This window comes from Perca fluviatilis, chromosome 9 (assembly GCF_010015445.1).
Source record: "Perca fluviatilis chromosome 9, GENO_Pfluv_1.0, whole genome shotgun sequence".
Taxonomy (NCBI): Eukaryota; Metazoa; Chordata; class Actinopteri; order Perciformes; family Percidae; genus Perca; species Perca fluviatilis.
In genome coordinates, this window is record NC_053120.1 from 39,852,067 (window position 1) to 39,871,175 (window position 19,109).

Sequence of the window (19,109 nt, forward strand, 5' to 3'; positions counted from 1 at the left end):
ACAAATAGAACAGATTGATTGATACTGGCCAACGTGATGTGATAATAACATGTTGTGACTTATCCCGTGATTTGGTTCATTAAACCACTGTAATAAATAATGGAGAAACAAGACGGTGTGTATATGTTGAAGCTGATCGATGATGACTGTATATTATAAAATCTGTCATCTGAACTGAGGCAGAGGGCTGTAATGGCATATGAACCCACATATTTGCACTTCACTGAGAGTGCAAGGCACATTTGAACTCTAGCAAAGTCTATGTAAGCAAAGGTTTGCAACCACGTAGACCCAGCATGTACTTGCCCGCCTCTGGCTCAATCGCTGGTTGACCCGGTGCCAGGTGTAAGGAGAAAATTCCAAATATGCAGCACTACATTGTTCCTTCCTTGCTCTGCTCTCAGGGTGCAGAGTATACAGCACCAGCTAGCACAGCTGGACAGTGAGAGCTGGTCGGGACGGGCGGAGGCCGACCGTGACCGGGACTTCATGCAGCTCCTGCGTGAGAAGGAGGCCCTCCTGCAGGAGCTCATCCTGGTCAGCAAGCAGCAGCACTCCCCAGAGACGCTGCTGCAACTAGAGGAGGAGCGCTGCCGGCTGGACGAGGAGGTGCAGAGGGCCCACAGCTCCCAGAGCCAGGGAGCCAATCAGAGGTGAGCAAGATGACAGTCTGCACTCAGGCAGGGGGGGGCTTCTAGGATGACATCTGTACTTGCCTTGACACTTTTTTTATTTTTATTTTTTACTGTTATAACTATCAGACCTTTTGTCGAGTTAATATTTTCTTATTATTACCTCAGTATAAATATTGTAACATTCATGTTTAGCAGTCAGTTTTGAAAATACGATGCATACGCATAGTACGTACATAAAAAAGCATAGCTGCTGCATGACACGCACATATGCAGTACTTTTATTCATTGTTTTCTGAGAATTTCAATTTAGTAAAACTACTATGGAAATGTTTTTATGTTTCTGTTTTTTTTTTGGGGGGGGGGGGGCTTTTCCACCTTTTAATGTACAGGACAGCTAGGTGAGAAAGGGGAGAGAGAGGGGGAAGACATGCAGGAAATCGCCACAGGTCGGATTCGAAACTTAGGCATCAACCTCTATGTTTATGTGCGCCTGCTCTACCACTGAGCAAACCTGGCCACTTTATGTTTATGTTTTAATGTAGTTTTCATATGAGAGTTTTTGGTCTCCATGTAGCTCCATGGGCCCAGAGTCCAACAACTCCTCTGCCCCGTCAACTTCTCCACCACAAGTAGAACTTTATTATGGCTTTGATATGTGTGTGGCTTGAATATAGAAGCCAGTTGGTTTCTCTTTTTATATCACATGCGCCATGTATCTTCACCATGCTAAATTGTTCCATTGTAACACTGTAGTGGTCATAAATCCCAGTGAGCTATTGGACTGTAGTTGTGTCCCTGTTCCATACTGCACTTGTTCTAAGCGGGTTTTAGAGTATGTGGTTTGTTCACACTGAAAAATGACAAAATGAAGTATAGTGAGTAACAGTCAGTATGCACTCTATACACCCAGCCTATTCAACTGGTAGCCACATCCAGCCCAGAAGCAACCTCCAAGTGGCCCAGCAGAATCAGATAATTTATATCCTATATAATATATCCTTTATATTACTTATAATAGATTGTCAGTGTGTTTTTTCTGCCAGATTCGCTCGCGGAGAAAATAGATGCCCAAATATTGCTGCAGTTTGTAAGCTGGGTCCAGACCAATTTATCCACTGTATTGATTAGAAAAAGTATCACTGCTGTTTGTGATGGTGTTTTTTAGATTGCGTACTTATTCCACATATTTATCAGTTGTCTAATCAGAGAGCCATCAAGAAGGACACACACACACACACACACACACACACACACACACACACACACGGTTTTAAATAGGCTGCTGAAAATGTCTGGACCATCTACTTTTCGTAGTTTTAAAATTAGACAGCCCGACTGCTTTACACTTTTGATTTTTGACTGCTATGTGTATGTATGTATTGACAATTGCTTAAGTTACAGTTTGGGTATGTTTATTTCTTGCACACTAACCGTATGTTATAAAGATTAGCATAATAGTCCACCCTGTATACAGTTAGCATGTAGCTTGGAACTGGGACACTGCCTCATCCGCTTGTAATTGGAGGAGAAATAAGCCCAGTGTACGTCTGAGTGCTCATTTATCTTCTTTAACTTAATTGAATTTGTTTTGCGTCAACGTGTACCTCATGACAGGATCCTGCAGCAGGAGAAGAGGAACACTCTGCTGAGACAGCTGGAGGAGGCAACGCGCATCACCACCTACCTTCACTCCCAGCTGAAGAGGTGCGGCACACACACGCTTTTCTCCAAGCTTTAAACTGTTTGTTAGTGCTTCTCTGTGTCTTTTCTCACGTGTCTCTTCTCCTCTCGGTCTCCAGCCTGTCGGCCAGCTCTCTCACGGTGTCGTCCAGCAGCAGCCGCGGCTCTCTGGCCTCCAGTCGGGGCTCGCTGGCGTCCAGCCGTGGCTCCCTCAGCTCCATCAGCTTCAGCGACATCTACGGCCTCCCCCAGTACGAGCGTCACGAGGTGGCTGGGGAGCCGCTAGACCCCCACCTCCGCTACTTGCTGCAACCAGAGACCGTGTCCAGAGACTGCTCCATTTTCACTTCCGACCCCTTGTCCCAGAGCAAAAGCAAACGCTCCCATGACACGCCACAGTCCCTGGCCTCGCTCTCCTCCCGCTCCTCGCTCTCCTCCCTGTCACCACCCAGCTCTCCCATGGACACGCCCTACCACTCGGCCCCCCAGGACTGCCCTCTCACCCAGATGACGGAGGAATACATGGAGCAGGCGGGCCGCGGCCTGTTAGAGGGGCTGCGGGCCCAGTCCCAAACCCTGTCACACACCGCCGTGCTGAGCAGTGAGGACACGCTCAACGCCGCCGGCGTGCACCAGCTGGACAACAAGAGCCACCGAGACAGCGGGGCTCAGGGGGCTTTCTCCTCCACAGGCAAGCGGAAAGAGATCTGATCCTTATCCCAAAGAATGAGTCCTACACGCTGACTAACTGGATGTGTTTCCCTCTCTAGGAGTGACTCTGAGAGGAAACAGCGCCAACAGAAGTGGCCGGAGGGCCAGGAGAGTGTCTGCAGGTGTGTCGGAGGATGCTCTGGCCACAGACAGCGGCGTGTTCGAAGCCTGGGGCAGAAGGTGAGAGGACGTGCACACTCTCTGTGCTAAAACAGAATATAAACACCCAGCTCTCTGGAGCAACTGCGCCCCCTAGTGACAGAGGAGGAAAACTGCAACACCCCAAAATACACTTTTTACGGAGTCGTGGTATTTGTATCCTCTTGTCCAAGCGAGATTTAATCAGTTGTGGAAGAAGTATTCAGACCCTTTACTTAAGTTAAAGTACTAATACCACACTGTAAAAATACTCTGTTACAAGTCAAAGTCCTGCATTGAAAACGTTAAGTAAAAGTATGTAAGTATCAGGAAAATGTACTTATTAAAAGTATTACAAGTAAAAGTACTCAATGCAGAAACACATTTTAGAAACGGAAAAAGATTAAAACAGTTCCGACAATCAAGTGTTTAACCAGCTAATTCTTTCAGCTGGACTTGTAGGCCGTTATACTGTTGGGTAGTTTAATTTATAATACAACATTGTATTTCATAAACTACATGTGTTTAATGTGCAAAGTAATGTGTAAAGTAACTAGTAACTAAAACTGTAACAGATGAATGTAGTGGAGTAACTAAAGTAACTAGTAACTAAAGCTGTAACAGATGAATGTAGTGGAGTAAAAAAGAACAATATTTCTCTCTGAGATGTAGCGGAGTAGAAGTAGAAAGTGGCATGAAAAGAAAAGACTCAAGTAAAGTACAAGTACCTCAAATGTGTACTTTAAGTACAGTACTCGAGTGAATGTACTTAGTTACATTCCACCACTGGATTTATTGCCATCACCCAGTGCCGACGCCAGTCACTGCAGAAAAGCAAACAAAGAAATATCATTTTTAGATCTTAGACATAAATCTTAGAATCTGAATCATCTTAAAACGAGGTAGAAATATCACATGCACACAGAAATTGCTTATAATAGCTAAAATAAAATAGAAACTGTATCATGCTGTTTGGGTCACTGGAGTGTGGAATTAGTCTATGTCCAGTGAGAGAGAATAGCAGTTTGTTTATTGCTTGTTTTGTCGCTCCTCCAACAGGCCGGAGGAGTCTGATGAGGTGTCCTACATGAAAGATCTGAGCGAGCCCGCCCACATCCAACTGGGACTGCTGTGAGTAAACTGTCAGTGGAGACTGTACGTGGTTGCCGTGGTTATTCCCTGTTAGTATCTAACTCCGTATTCCACTTGTTGTCGGTTCCTCTTCACAGGTGGGAGTCCAGTTCTCAGTCTCTCCGGCTCCATCTATTACAGCTCAAGAATTTGAACAGGTCCATTGTGAGAGACGGCTATAAAGTGTGAGTACTTTCAGCTCTGATGATTAATTAGCAATAATTGGACATTTTGGGAAATACACGTATTTACCGTCTTGTCAAAAGTTAGATGAGAAGATTGATATCCCTTCTAATGTCTGAACCAACCTCTAATCACTGTTTTCACCCAATTGTATCCATTCCAATTAATCTGCCCTTACTCTCTTCTAACTAATGTGATTGACACTGACGGCACAGAGTTTGGTCGGCTCTACAGTAAATGCAATGACTAAGAACTGATGACTGACGGAACCTAATGACACCTAAGTTCATTATATAAGGCTGAAACTTTGATTATTGGGTCATATCACTGTGATAATGCCTTGTAAAGAAATGACGTGTTCATATAAGTAGAGATTTTAATATTTAATTCTAATGTTTACAATACACTCGGTGGCGGTAAATGTGAGCTTCTGATTTGGTGCCAGTCAAATCTGGCAACCCTGCCTCTGAAGCTCATTAGTTAACACATTATCTTGCTTGTTTAGTCTGGCACATAAGCTCCTGTAAAACCACAAGTTGTCCTTTTTATAATTCACTTTCTGGATACAAACAAACAGGATACATGTAACCTGTCAGTCAGTGAGCTTTAGAGGTGCCGGCAGATCTTGTTACCTTCGGACAGAGCCTGTTTCTAGTCTTTCTGCTATGCTAACTGGCTGCAGGCTACAGCTACATATTTACCATACAGACATGAGAGTAGTATCAATCTAATCATATCTAACTTTAAAGTGATGACGTTTAAAACAGTGACTTGTCTTTAGAGTAAGCTACATGTACGGTATGTTAACGGCACCAGAAACTCATGCTTGATGTGAAGTTCTCTGAGTTGATGGTGAGCACTAACAGGACCAGGACCGGTAACACATCCCACTTATGTTTTTGCTCCTATCAATAAGTAGAAATCTCATATTGTGAACATTGTTACGTTGGTGTCCAGGTATGTGAAGGTGCACTTGATTCCACTGGACACCGGCAGGGCCTGTGCGTTTTACTGTTGTACGGCGTTGGAGCCGCAGTCCCAGATGAGTTTCAACGAAGGCTTCCGCATTCCTGTCCCTGCAAACGCCCTGGCGGTGTGTTCGCTGCAGCTGTCCGTCTGCTCGCTGGGACCTCAGGCTCAGGAGGAACTACTGGTGGGTCTGAACGGCTGAGCGGCTCCACGGAGACTGTAGCCGGCCCTGGAGCAATGATCCCAACGGCTCTATAACACATGTTGCACTACACTGATCTGCTGATATCTAAATTAAAGTAGCGACACGTTGTGTGTGTTGTTGCAGGGCACAGCCCAAGTGAGCCTGGCTGATTGCGAGGGAAGTGCAGAGATGGCTTACCACTGGCTGCGAGTGCAGATGCTGAGCGGGGCAGAGCTGCCCAGGCCTGAACAGAAGAGCGCCAGCCACCGCAGACACCACAACAGCCAGGAAGACGAGCAAAGGCTCAGAGCCATGGTAAACACACAGCCATATGCTTGTTGTGTAAATAACAGCAGTGTCGAGTAACAGCACAACGCCATAAAGAGTGGTCTCAGGTATCAGCTTCTACATTGCCCATTATCAGCAACCATTCATCCAAGGTTCCAAAGACACATTCTGTTTACTGATCTGATATCATTTTAAAAGGCTAACTGAGAAAACATTGGAGAACCCTTTTGCAATTATGTAAACACATAATGTAATCTGAAAACTGCTGCCCTGGTTAAAAAAAACAATGCAACTGATCTCAGCTGGTATTCTGTCTTTAATGGAGTGGAATGGAAATTTCTAAGTGACCCCAAACTTTTGACTGGTAGTGTATATATGTGTGTATATATATACACACACACACACACACACACACACACACACATATATAGCGTTGTGTCGTCCGCGTTATAATGATAAAGAATGTTTGTCTAAAAACCTAAAATGGAGCCATAAAAGATAGTAAATATAAAAAAATAAATAAACATCAGTCATAACTGAAACTGATCTATGTTGCAGATAATGAATATTTGCAGAAGCGAGATGTCTGAATTGGTTATGCTTGCATCCAGCTGTCCTCAACCAGCAGACACTGCAGGCCAAAGTTACAGACATGGAAGGATGATTTAATACTTTAGGAATTCTTCTTGTGACCCAATATCACAGGTTAAGGCATCAGTGTGCACAAGAGCTGTGCAGACAGGAAGTTAAAAGATAAAATAAGTCACAGCACTTCCTTGTTGCTGAAACGCATAAGGTCCTTCAAAGATGGTTTCACCAACAGTCCGAAACAGAAACCTAATTTTGTGCAACCGATTTCTTTAGTTCTTTCCTAGCCCTTTAATCATCTCGTGACTGCTCAGATAAGAATGGAAAGGGCTCGACTCTGAGATATTATGAGTTACAGAAGACTCTTCTAAATCCACCTGCTGGCACAATAGCCAACAAAGTGTCAATCCTGAGGTGTTGCTATAAAAAATAACTAATTGACTGCAGTAAATTCATTCAACTGTGACTCACACGGTGCCTTTGAGAGAAATTCCTCTCCATACTGTTTAAAAAGCAGCTCTTAGCCTACAGTCTTCAGGTGTGCAGCTCATTAAAGTGAGCAACTGACAGGAATGCTTCTTGCAGGCCAAACAAGCCCTCGCACCGCAGCTCCCACCCACATCCACTCCCACTGTCAGAAGGAATGTTGACAGCCGGAGCGTGGCGTTTGATAGTTTGCTCTGTGACGTTACAGGACACCGTGTGCACTCTGCTGTCACGCAACAACACTACCACCACCCATCTGGAGGAACGGGAGGCCGAGCTGGAGCTGCAGAGGCTGGAGAAGAAGGACGAGCCGGGGGAGGCGACATCTGAGAGGTGGCGACATTCTCTGCTTGACACAAGTTCAATTCAATTTTATTTATAGTGTCAAATCACAGTTATGTTATCTCAGGACACTTTACAGATAGAGTGTGGTCTAGACCTACTCTATCATTTACAAAGACCTAGCATTCCCCCTCTTGGTGGGCATCTGATGCTGCCGGTTGGAACACAGAGACACTGATACGGAGAAATATGATTCATAATAATTATAGCAGTTGGTATGTTGAACAGTGGCAATTATAGTACCAATCATCAATCACTCAATAGAAGTATGACTAGAACTAATAGTAGTAGCAGTGCAGGGCGCAGCAGGGCGTCGATCAGGACCACGGCAGCAGCTGCAACCACGATTTAGGTGCCACCCCAATCCAAGGAAATCTGCAAGGCGAGAAAACATAAGGACTCCAGGGAATAAGCTCCCTGGAGCTAAGTTAGTAACAAGCATTTCTGGGACATGAATGCACCCAGATGGAAAGAGAGAGGAGCTCAGTGTGTCAGAGGAAGTCCCCCAGCAGTCTAAAACTATAGCAGCATAACTAAGAGCTGGTCCGAGGCAAACCTGAGCCAGCCTACGAAGGGTTGGTAGATGAGAAGCAGAGAGAGGGAGGGGGCGCGCCGGGACAGCGGCTGCACATCCTTTCCCCACCAGTCTAGGCGAACGCTGCCACTCCTCACCCCCCTAACTAAAATCTTTATCAAAATTCTGTCTTGTTGTAGACGAAATGCACTTCTTTTTGCCTCCAGTGAATGTGTTCAAGTGACATGGGTGTGGTTTGCAGGAGTTGGCAGGCCGAGTCTGTGGACAGCGGCTGCAGCAACAGCACAGCGTTCACGGCTCCCTTCTCAGAGGGCCTGTGTGCAGAGGGCGTCTGCATCGCCACCGGAGGGCGCTGTGAGCAGACAGCCAGCAAGCTGTGTACAGTAAAGGTAAAGGCTGTGCTCAGTCTTATCCACCGACACCATAAGAAGAAGAATCGGTGGCACAGGTTCATTTCTGGATTTGTTGCAGGTGGAGAAGGCCACCATGACGGAAGGCCTGTTACCAGAGCCGGTGCGAGTCCGGCCCAAAGAGAGGGGGGGTCGCTGGGGTCACGCCTCGCCATTTATGCGCGGCAGCACCATCGTTCGCTCTCAGACCTTCTCTCCTGGCGCTCGTAGTCAGTATGTCTGCAGGGTGAGTTTCTGCAAACGCATGAGAAGGAGCATTGTGGTGTGTGTGGACAGTAGTAGTGCTGCTCCCTCTTAGTGGATTAGTCGACTAATCGGTGGTTTTGGTCTTAGTCAGCTTAGATCTCTTTAGTCCATTAGTCATGTCTGATGCTGTTTTCATGCTGAATGACTTATTTCCAAGAACCGTACGAGCTCATCTCTGGTAAATACAAGAATTAAAGTGGTGCTTTTGCATGACTCTTTGCGGAGAAACTCCGATTTACAGATCTGTCGATTAAATCAACTAATCGATTAGTCGATACAATTGAATGAGTGTTAGTCGACTAAGAATTTCTTCAATCGAGCACAGCCCTAGACAGTAGGCTGTTGTCGTGTTGCTGTTGTTGTCCTTCTCTACATAAAATGACTGGTTTTCCCTTTTAGTTATATCGCAGCGACAGTGACAGCTCAACTCTACCAAAGAAATCGCCCTTTGTCAGGAACACGTTGGAAAGAAGAACGCTGCGATACAAGCAGGTACAGTCTCATTATTTGCTCTCAAGCTTGCACATGTAAGAGTGTTTAGTATTTATTTTCTGAGGTGCGTGTGCGTGTGCGCAGCAGTCGTACCGCTCTTCCCTGGCCGAGCAGCCGACGCGTACCTCCCTGGACCTGGAGCTGGATCTCCAGGCCTGCAGGACGCGTCAGAGGCAGCTGACGGAGGAGCTGACTGCCCTGAGGGAGCTGAAGCTGAGGCTGGAGGACCCGCAGGCCAAGGACACCACCGAGCTCCCCCACTGGGCCCTGAGGGACGAGCGCTTTCGCTGCCTGCTCAGAGAGGCCCAGAGACAGGTGAGAGTGGAACAGCTACAGTTACTGTACGAGCCACATGAGACTGGGCCTGGCCCGGCAGCGGTTGACTCTTGTTTTGTTGTGCTTAGGCCAGCCAAAGCAAGCAGGAGCAGCGCCAGGAGGAGGCGGCAGAAAGGAGGCTGAGGAAGGCTTCCAAAGAGGTTCTGCAGATGAGGGGGCAGAGCCAGAAGGAGCCCCTACCTGTGCAGACATTCAGGTTGGGATTGTGCTGACTCCCGGTCAGCTTTCACTTTTACTCCACTGGGAATGTTAGCCTCACACCCATTTAAAGTCACAAATGGTCGTTATAGCATCTTTTGCTTCAGTAATGTGACATATTTCCAAGTGTACCCATATTCGGCCCAATAATAAAAAAAAATTCTCTTATGTTACACCAGTAATTCTTGGTTGTCCCCATTTTTTTCTGTAGTAAAGACATCGAGATCAACTTAGTTTTTCTCTTCAGGAATTGATTTCCTCCGAGGCAGTGAAACACTCCCATAGGTTCACTGGGCTGCAGTGCCCATCCTAGCAAAGTTAAAGGTCCCGTGTGGCTGTAGTGGTAGAGTGTGCGCCCATATTTGTCCTCGGCGTAGAGGTCGCAGGTTCGATTCCGACCTGCAGCGCTTTCCTGCATGTCATAATCCCTCTCTGTCCCCTTTCATGTCTAAGCTGTCACAATAAAGACCGAAATGCCTGAAAATAATCTTAGAAAAGGTCCTGTGTGGAGTTTCTGTTTACGTTCTGTGTTTCTCAGCCAAAACACATTGTGTGTAGATCAGTGGAGTAATGTAAATGCTGTCGGCTGCTCTGGACTGTGTATTGAGTCAACCGTACAACCATGCATGCAAGTCTTTGTGCGCTTGAATGACAGCAAACAAAACATGGACTCACTCCGAAAAAACAGTGCTCCACAGGGTACCTTTTTAAGGCTACAAACAACCCATAATGCAACACTGTGTTTTACTAGTACTCTCCATTCAGAAATACCTTTAATAAAATACACGTCCACTTTTTTAAACCTAATTTTTAGAAAAAACGTGGTCTTGTCTGTACAAAAAGCAATGACAGGGATTTTGATTTTGAAAATTTATTTTGTATTTATTTTTTACATATCTTGGGAATACACCAATAGATAACAGAACAATTCATACATGGTAAAAGGATTATAACATGGAAAATGCATTTTTTTATTTCATTGTCTTCAAATCCACTACTATACATAAAAAAAGACATTTGAATTGTATTCATGAAATAATTTTGGTTTGCAGCAGGTGGAGATCTATGTTGGCATCTAAGACATACATTTAAAGTAACAACTCTTATTTTGTGCAGCAGTGCTATTAACTGACTTTTATTTTACAAAAGAAGTCCGAATGTGCGTGAACATAATTTTTGTTTTCTTTGTCTGCAGAGAGAAGATGGCTTTTTTCACAAGACCAAGGTTCAACATACCTCCTTTGCCAGCTGACGATGTATGAGAGCTTGCCTCTGTATTATGTGACTTAACATGAAGTATTTGTCAGATTTTATGAGCTCATGAAGTACAAAGTTCTTTCTACCAAGGGCGACACGCAGATGATGTTGAAGATTATAAGGTTTCACATTTTGCAGAAGTGTTTGTGCGTCGATTCTTACAAACATGGACACGCTAGAAACAGTTCTGGACTGGATTTCCTTTTTGGGGAAGACGCCTCTCATAAGGAAACAGTATCTCTTTACTCCTGTATGAGTTCCTTCTGTTGTTTGTGCTTACAAAAGGCTGGAAGACGGGAACAAAAGTCGGTTTGGACAAATTCACTGTACTGTAACTTATTTTATAGTACTTTTCCTTGAAGGAAATAAAAAAATGCTTCCTGCTTTTTAAGTGTATTTTGTAACTTTGAACAAATAGCACTTCAATGTTTTTACATACAGTTAAATGGAGCTATTGTCTGATTTTGTTTTCTGTTACCTAATTCTTAAGAGTTATTTACATAAAATGTCACTTTGTAATCCACTTTTATTACAGATGTCATTGTCCTTTTATGTTATTAAAAATAATATTATTTTATGTACTTTTCAATATATGGATGAATATATGAAACACTGTATTCAGATTTTTTTTTTATGATGTCTGTATGAACATCTGCAGTGAAGATAAAAACCATTAAACCCTGTCCTGATGCTCGGCTCTTTAATCGGTAATGTTGCACATGCAGGTAACAAACAGGATTAATGTAACACTACTGCTGGGATGGATCATATTCTGCACACACAAACATTCTTTAAATGTGTCACAGTGTTACACGTGATATTTCTCTCACCACAAACCGGTTTTGTTGACCCATTTCAGTCTAAACTTGCAGATTCTTTAGAAGCCTTACCACACAGGCAGCTGTGTCAGCTACTTATCTTGATAGAACATCCTGTCTGAGCCTTTCCACCCCAGCCACTAGAAGCTGAGGAGAGGCACTATGTCACCCTTCTGGAGCTCTACCTCACTGCTCTCAGGCTGAATTTCTCCAGAATGCAATGAGACGAGTGGTCGGTGGTCTGATGGGAGCACAAACTGTCAAACACAATCAGTGTGTTGACAGATCTGTAGTTAATAGCGAAGCATTCCTAAACCTTAACGTTTTCATGCGGAGAAATGCAGCTCTCTGTTAGAATATTGCCAACGTAGCCCTGCAGGCAGAACCAGTCCCAGGTCTCTGCTTGTCTGCGGTTAAATGTCATGTTTGGGGCCGGCTTTTCAAACACTCATTTACTGTCTGTGTCTCCCAGAGGAGATGTCAGTGTAGGGACAATACCAACACGCTATCACCTGCAAACACACTGCAGTTCTACAGTTTTAATCATAACATTGGTAGTTTTACAAGAAATCCATTAAGCACTGTTTTGGTGCAAAACAAAATACAAAATGTCTAACATCACCTTCCATCTGTGGTGTATCATGGAACCATGTAATTAATTGACCAAATTACGTTTTTTTTATTTGCTGGTTTTAGTCTGTTTTTCTTTTTTTTTTACATATCCTGTGAAAAACAACTTGCAGAGACCATAAACCTAAATCAGGTAATCTGTCGGTTAACATTGCAACTGCTTGTGCTCTTTTAAGCATTCAGGAAGCCAGCACTTTGTTTACCAGTAAAAAAAAATAAAAAATAAAAAAAAGAGTAAAAAATACATGAAAAAACACATACTTAAATAGTTTTGTCCATAATTTAATATATAAATGTATAACTAATGCTGCCTAATTCCACGGTTGTGCAAGACCCCCAAAAAAATAAAAGAAATCTAAATCTGCCTCCACTTGAAACAATATCTGCCGTGCACCAACTGTCATGAAAAACAAATTCAAATAAAATGTTGCTTTTCAGGCATCATCTGTTAATTTTACTCTTCAAAATACGTCAGTAACTCCATCTAGTTGGGCAGCTGTTTGCATTAGATAGACACTGTAAAAAGAAAGATAATATGACTGAGAATTATCTGTCACTGTTTACTTCTCATAAATGAAAGCTCTGCTGGTCCAGTCTGCAAATATACAGTCATCAGACTATTCATATCTATTTAATCATACGACACACATGCAAGTCCCATAAAATATGAAAAATCTTTCATTTACATTCATGTGTTCAAATTCTATAAAATATGAATTTTAAATTATACTTTTAAAAAGTAAACATTGTATTTGTCAGGCTGTGAAAGTAATTAACTTAGAGTAGCACCAGTAAACATCAAGCTGCCTGTGTGCCTGCCTTAAACATCAACGCTGGCACTTGTCTGAGTTCGGTGGAATTTAAAGGCCCTAATTACACGTATGCAACATATTCCAGGAGAAATGTTCACACAGCGCCCTTAGCATCTCATTTACACTCAAATAAAACATCCTGCACATGTATTCCTGTATTCAACAGTGGCCAGCAGTTCTCCAAAAAGCAAGTTTCTTTTTTTCCAGTCAGTGTCTTCAGGTCAGAGGTGTCTATATGGGGATGGAAACGATGGTCGGTAGCTCCCCGATGGGAGGTGGATTGTACTTCTCGACCCTCATCAGCCGCCGTAGAATGTCATCCCGATGGAGCGGCCATTCGTAAACGTGCGTGTTTTGGAGCCAGTTTGGGACGTGACACTGTGATTAAAAAAGCACACAGAGCAGAGAAAGACTTATCAAACTACGGGTTGGGGCTTCAATTAAAGCACAGATACCTATTTCTAAACTTAGAAAAGATTAAATATTCCATTAGAGGGTCAATCCACAAATTCAATAAGAGATGGGAAATTTTGGTGTTTTATTTTGGAAGGCTCAAGACTCTTCCCGAAAATTAAACAGGAACTGCATCCTCCATAACTAACCCTGCTCCACTGTTTGAGCTCTCAGCACGCTGGAGTATAATGAGAAGAGCTGATGGTAAATTAGACTATATACTTGTACATCCACAGACTTCCTTTATTCTCTAAATATGTATGTATATATATTTAAAAAATATATATTTTATATTGTTACTTTGTTTTTATATATTTTTATGTGTGTTTATTTACTTTATCACCTACTTGGTACAATATGTAGGAAATAGATCATTCTTTTTTCTTTTCTTTTTCCTGTATAACTATTATTTGCATAGGCAGTATATGGGGGGTGGGGGGAGCAAAAAACTAAAAACAAAATGGTTGTTGTCAAATGTTTGTAAGCAATTGCTGTTCTTTTTTGCAAATAAAAAGATGCATAAAAAAAACATACAAATTTGTATTTTGTTGCTGAGATGTATTTAAAAGGTCCAATATGTAATAAATTTACTGTAAAAATTCCAAAAATGACCCCAATGCTAAACATGCTAAGTTGAAGTACTACCTTTTCTGACAACAATGTTAATGCCAGTATTTTCTCCTTTTGAAATTTGTGTTCCGTGACATAATGTCGGTTTGTGTTTCGGCCTGTGTGTTGGTATCAACCGCCCAGTTTGCCAGATATACCTGTAAACATGTAAACCCAGCGCGCTACAGCTGGAACGTTAGTACAGCCATGAAAGCAGCAAACAAATGAACGGGATCAACAGAGATAGATTCTACCCGACCTAGCTTCTGAGCACGGGCTTCTATGACTGTCAATATAGCCAGCATCTAGCGTTAGCTACTCCGCTGTGCTGTGGAGAAATGTCTGGCTATTGTTGTGATTGCTGCGGTCTCAGCCTGGCAACCTCCGGGGGAGACGACTCTCTCCAGTATTTTTAATTTGTACTGCAGTAACTATTTTAAACGCTAGCTGTCAGTATTACATATTGCACCTTTAAAAGAAAAATCCTCATGTTAGTGACATCGTACACATGTACGGTATGCGTTTACTGGCCCAGAGAATTGCCTAGTCACGCAGGGGGAGTAAAGGCGCATTACAGTCCACGCTCTCTCTCCGCTCATAAAGACTAACCTTTTTAGCCCCGGGGAACACAATGGGAATAAACCTGAAATTCTTGCTTCCATTCTGGATGAACTCAGTCTGGAGCTAAAAGGGACACAGAAACAAAGAATTAAAATGGTAAAAAAAAAAAAAAGGCTCAACAGATTTAAAAGGGAATATTTCAGTATCCATTTGGACTCAGGAGTGTGAACCTGTTTATGTATGTAGACTGTGTTAAAGGTCCTCTCGTCGTTCACCAGGCAGACTGGGGAGGCCGTCACCGTCTCATAGTACTTGGGACTGATGATGATGATGATCAGGTACTCTTTCTGGGTGAGGCAACAACATAACTATGACTGCTCGTCAAACGCTATCGCTGCCAGTGAACTATTCTCATAATTGGGCTACTATTAAACAGCTTTATTAAACAAGTTCGCTCTTGCAGGAAGAAAAAGAACGCAAGAATGTGCAACAACTTCCCAAGTCGGCCAGATTATTATATTATATAAAAAGTACTCCTATTCTTTTTCATCCATTTTTATTAACATCAAAAGAACTGAGTGTTTTTACCTCACTGATGTATCGCTCCATGAAGTCTATCTTGCTTATGCTCCTGAACTGCTGCTCAAAAATATCAATCTGAAACAAATAAAGAAGTCAGAAAGTTTGCCCTCTAATTTACACATCAGCAGCATCTATTCAACAGTTCCTAGTGACAATACATAAAAAAAAAAAAACTTACGTGTGTATCAAAGCCGTTGTGTCGCAGCAGAGCAACAAAGTTGATGATCTCATTGACATGCTTGTCGTTGTCCGCTTCGTAAGTGACAAAGACCCTCCCTATATTTAAGAGCAATGAATATGAATGCATATAGCAGCATGGTAAAGAATCAGATTATCTGCAGACCTACTGGTCAACACTTACTCTGCTCCAGAGAGAGCGGTGTGCTATGTGGGGGGTGCTTCTCTTTAGCTGGAGGGTTGTGGCCACTGCATGGAGTTAAAGAGCATTTTAAATAAGTTAGAAACATGCAGTGTGAGTGGAGGGGCTCAGAAATGTCTACTGTGATGCAGAATTATAATAATAATAACTCACATTTGTGTGTATCCAGGTCCAGGTAGTCTGCAGGCGCCTGGATCTGAGGCAAGACAGAACAAAATCCCTTAAAGGTGTACTGCTTATGATACTGTAGCAGGGTGAATAGAACATTCATTTACTGCTCATCATTACTTTGTGACTAGCACACAGTGTGTGTGTGTGTGTGTGTGTGTGTGTGTGTGTGTGTGTGTGTGTGTGTGTGTGTGTGTGTGTGTGTGTGTTAGGGCTGAACGATCAATCGTTTTCAAATCTGAAATTTTGAAAGAAAGCGATTAGCTGTTCGTTAAGACCGCGATTAATCAAATGTGAAAGATTTAGTTGAATGTTTGGTGTAACATTTGATTTAACTTTTTTTTTCCTCTTTTCATTATTATATTTACAGTTTTTTCATAAGATGAATGCTGGAATAATGTTACATATCACAGATTGTTTACAGAAATGTCCTTTTTCTCAGTGAATTTTTCATTTATTTTTATTACTTTATTTAACATGATTGTAGAAGGAGCAATATGTAGCTAAAAAAAAGAAAATCGCAAATCGAATTGTAATCGCAATATCTGGCAGGAAAAATAGCATTTACTTCCCAAAATTGTTCAGCCCTAGTGTGTGTGTGTGTGTGTGTGTGTGTGTGTGTCAGGGTTGATAAACAGAGTAGCAGACTTACAGTACGGGCCGTAAGCTGGGTGGTACTGTGGCCAGGGGGGTGTGTTGGCCACAGGCCCCCTGTTGAAGGCGTCTGCGGGGCACTGCGCACAGAAGGCAGCTCCCTGGGGCGAGCACGTGTACGGAGACAACGTATGATGGAACAAGTTGCCCGAAGGCGGATTGGAGAGCAGAGAGAGCGGCTGCTCTAAGTTGCTCATATTGGTGCTGTGTCTGCCAGGCAGGGACACAAACTTGTACCCTGACAGGCCGCTATCGCCAGAACAGCTGGAGTAATCGTTCTGGTTCAGAGAGGACGGCAGGCTGTTGGGATACCCCGACCAGCTGCTGGCAAAGCTCGGGTGGAGCCAGGCGCCGTCAGCCTGGCTGGGGAACGGAGTTGGCTGGCTGTACCCGGCAGGCAAGCTGCGGGGAGGCTGGTACAAGCTGGAGCTGGAGCCAGGTTCAGGGAGAGTGTGGTTGTGTTTGTGTTCCCGCTCTCTGTCCAGCCTCTGTCTGCTGAACATGGAGTCATCAGCAAAGGTGGCGTGTTCCGGAGGTGGGCGGTGGCCATCAGAGTTGGGGGCGGAGTCTGGCTTGTGAACGACGCTGGCTTCTCGCTCCTTAGAGCTCATGGTCTCATCGTCCTCTTCAGGCGTGTTGTGGTGGTTGCTAAGGTACCTGCTCAGCTGGCTGACATGACTGTGAGCGAGGAACAGATTCATAATTAACGTCATTAACGTAGATGACACCAAGACCACCAAGATTTGGTGGAACTACTGTATTACTCTAACTGTATTTTGTAGCGTTTATCACTGTGCTCTGCTATCATTTCTTATCAAAGTGAGAGAACTACTTAACCAGCTACAGTAGTTATCTCACTTTAATAAGAAATATGGATCCATATTACCATATTTTCATTTAAACACAACAGCAAAAAGGCAGAATGTTGGGTTGTGTGCTGCATTTCATAACGTCTTTATAACAGCGTATTGGTTGTCACCTATTGGGTGCTGAAGCCGAGTAGGTTGACGTGGGCAGCATCATTGGGCCTACTCCTGCTGACATCCATGTGTTTCAGGTTTAAGCCGCACCTGCAATTTGGTTGAGGACAAGCGCCATTTTAAACAACAATTAACAAAACTGATGAGGCGAAATATTTGATTGAAAGTACAGCAGCTTCATTTTTTGCATAACATATAGAGCTGTTAACTAAAGCAAAAACAGCCCACGCTTCTGCTGGTTGTTCTGATTCACATAAGAGCACATTTAGTGTATGACAGAGTGTCTCCCACACAGGGGACTTTTCTCTAAATGTTTGGTGGTTAATACTCAGGAGACAAATCAACTCACAGGTGGGAATAAGGAAATGATGCCTCTCACGCACAAAACAAGACTCAAACGGAAAAGCCACAAAGCTTCCAAAAGATAAAATTTCTTAGTAATGAGACGTTTGATAAAAGATTATTCACAGCTATATCCCCACTGAACTTTTCAAGGCATTTATAACAACATACACATTCAATTTTTAAAAACTCAAAACATTTCCCACAAGTAGGCCTATTCAGAACTCTGTGACCTTAATTGTCTGTTTTCAGTGAAGTTATGGCAAATGAAAAGATGATTTTTGATCTAACAAATGCCAATTCAGACAGAAAAGTTATTGCCAGAGCCACTTGAATTATTTTTACCATAACAGACCTTACCCACATATAACTCCACACAGAGCTACTTAATATGAATGTAGGTCTATAAAACCTTCGTAGAGGTGGCTTTACCTTTCCTATCGGGCCTGCCCTGATAGTTCCTGTAAATACATTAAATTAGTCATTAAAAGCCTCTGTGGTCGCGCGCACACATTGTTGTTTGCACTTTCCACTGTGACTGGAGCTGACCCAGATCTGTCTCCGTCTACCTTTGATTCCGTGCTGACTTCAGGCACTTTAACATACAGGTGAAAAAAATCCATATAACTTTTGAGGCTAATATTAGCGGTGTATATATATATATATAGAGAGAGAGAATAATAACGTTATAAGCGATATTTTTGCTAATAGCATCTTTTCATTACAGCTCACGAGTGAAGTTTAAGGTTAAAATTGCTCAAAAAAAACGTCGACCATTGCTAACTTACCTGTAAGCCGGTGTTTTGCCTTTAACAACCTAGCTAAATAATAAGTTTTGTCGAAGTAACGTAACATAAAAGGTGACATGTTGTCTAACGTTAACTTACCGTCGCTGCTGCCACAAGTGAACGAGTCTCTACAGGTAACTCAACCTCCGCGTGTCGACAAATTCACCATCAAAAATTGACCTTAAACAAAAAAAAAAAATATATATATATATATATATTCTCAAAAAATGTAAACGACTTTGAATTCAATACCAATGTGTTGTCCTTTGCGAGACAGATGAAAAATATTGACGCACGAGAGCACTTGGTCCTTTACTTCACCGCTGAGAAGCACCGCCCTGCTGAAGAAGCTCCCCCGGACTACCGTGTGAATATCATGTGTGTCTGAGTGGCTCCGGGTTTCTGACACCCACCACGGTTCATTAGTGTTTCTACAGAGTCAACTGGAACCAAGTGTCAACACAGCAGCAGAGATAACTGTTGGTTTATTGACTCTTTATTTTACTTATAAATCAATGATTGCA

At 43.0% G+C, this 19,109-nt stretch overlaps 2 protein-coding genes across 5 annotated transcripts in view; one reads left to right on the forward strand and one right to left on the reverse strand.

Moving 5' to 3' along the window:
* The window catches only part of wwc3 (WWC family member 3), a 34,306-nt gene extending 23,111 nt beyond the window's left edge, over positions 1–11,195 (forward strand). For 2 of the 3 annotated variants that reach the window (XM_039810938.1, XM_039810940.1), the window contains 15 exons: positions 405–653; positions 2,250–2,339; positions 2,435–3,006; positions 3,086–3,206; positions 4,224–4,295; positions 4,394–4,480; positions 5,436–5,631; positions 5,776–5,946; positions 7,202–7,326; positions 8,112–8,259; positions 8,342–8,506; positions 8,926–9,018; positions 9,103–9,333; positions 9,423–9,550; positions 10,748–11,195. In XM_039810938.1, coding sequence (XP_039666872.1) covers positions 405–653; positions 2,250–2,339; positions 2,435–3,006; positions 3,086–3,206; positions 4,224–4,295; positions 4,394–4,480; positions 5,436–5,631; positions 5,776–5,946; positions 7,202–7,326; positions 8,112–8,259; positions 8,342–8,506; positions 8,926–9,018; positions 9,103–9,333; positions 9,423–9,550; positions 10,748–10,814 — 2,515 coding nt within the window. In that variant the 3' untranslated portion in view covers positions 10,815–11,195. The remainder of the gene's footprint in view (positions 1–404; positions 654–2,249; positions 2,340–2,434; positions 3,007–3,085; positions 3,207–4,223; positions 4,296–4,393; positions 4,481–5,435; positions 5,632–5,775; positions 5,947–7,201; positions 7,327–8,111; positions 8,260–8,341; positions 8,507–8,925; positions 9,019–9,102; positions 9,334–9,422; positions 9,551–10,747) is intronic. The other variant, XM_039810939.1, reaches the window with a different exon arrangement.
* Positions 11,196–11,492: 297 nt separating this feature from the next.
* Positions 11,493–18,900, reverse strand: traf3ip2l (TRAF3 interacting protein 2-like). 2 transcript variants are annotated; one of them, XM_039810943.1, is made up of 11 exons: positions 18,882–18,900; positions 18,685–18,765; positions 17,455–17,545; positions 16,474–17,153; positions 15,807–15,849; positions 15,636–15,700; positions 15,453–15,550; positions 15,281–15,349; positions 14,923–15,039; positions 14,741–14,815; positions 11,493–13,447 (listed from the first exon to the last, which is right to left on the reverse strand). In XM_039810943.1, exons 3-11 carry the CDS (start codon positions 17,517–17,519, stop codon positions 13,301–13,303), a joined length of 1,359 nt encoding a protein of 452 aa, XP_039666877.1. In that variant the 5' UTR covers positions 17,520–17,545; positions 18,685–18,765; positions 18,882–18,900; the 3' UTR covers positions 11,493–13,300. The 2 variants fall into 2 exon arrangements, with proteins under 2 accessions (XP_039666877.1, XP_039666875.1); XM_039810941.1 differs by having other exon boundaries at positions 18,838–18,900.
* Between the last annotated feature and the right edge of the window lie 209 nt (positions 18,901–19,109).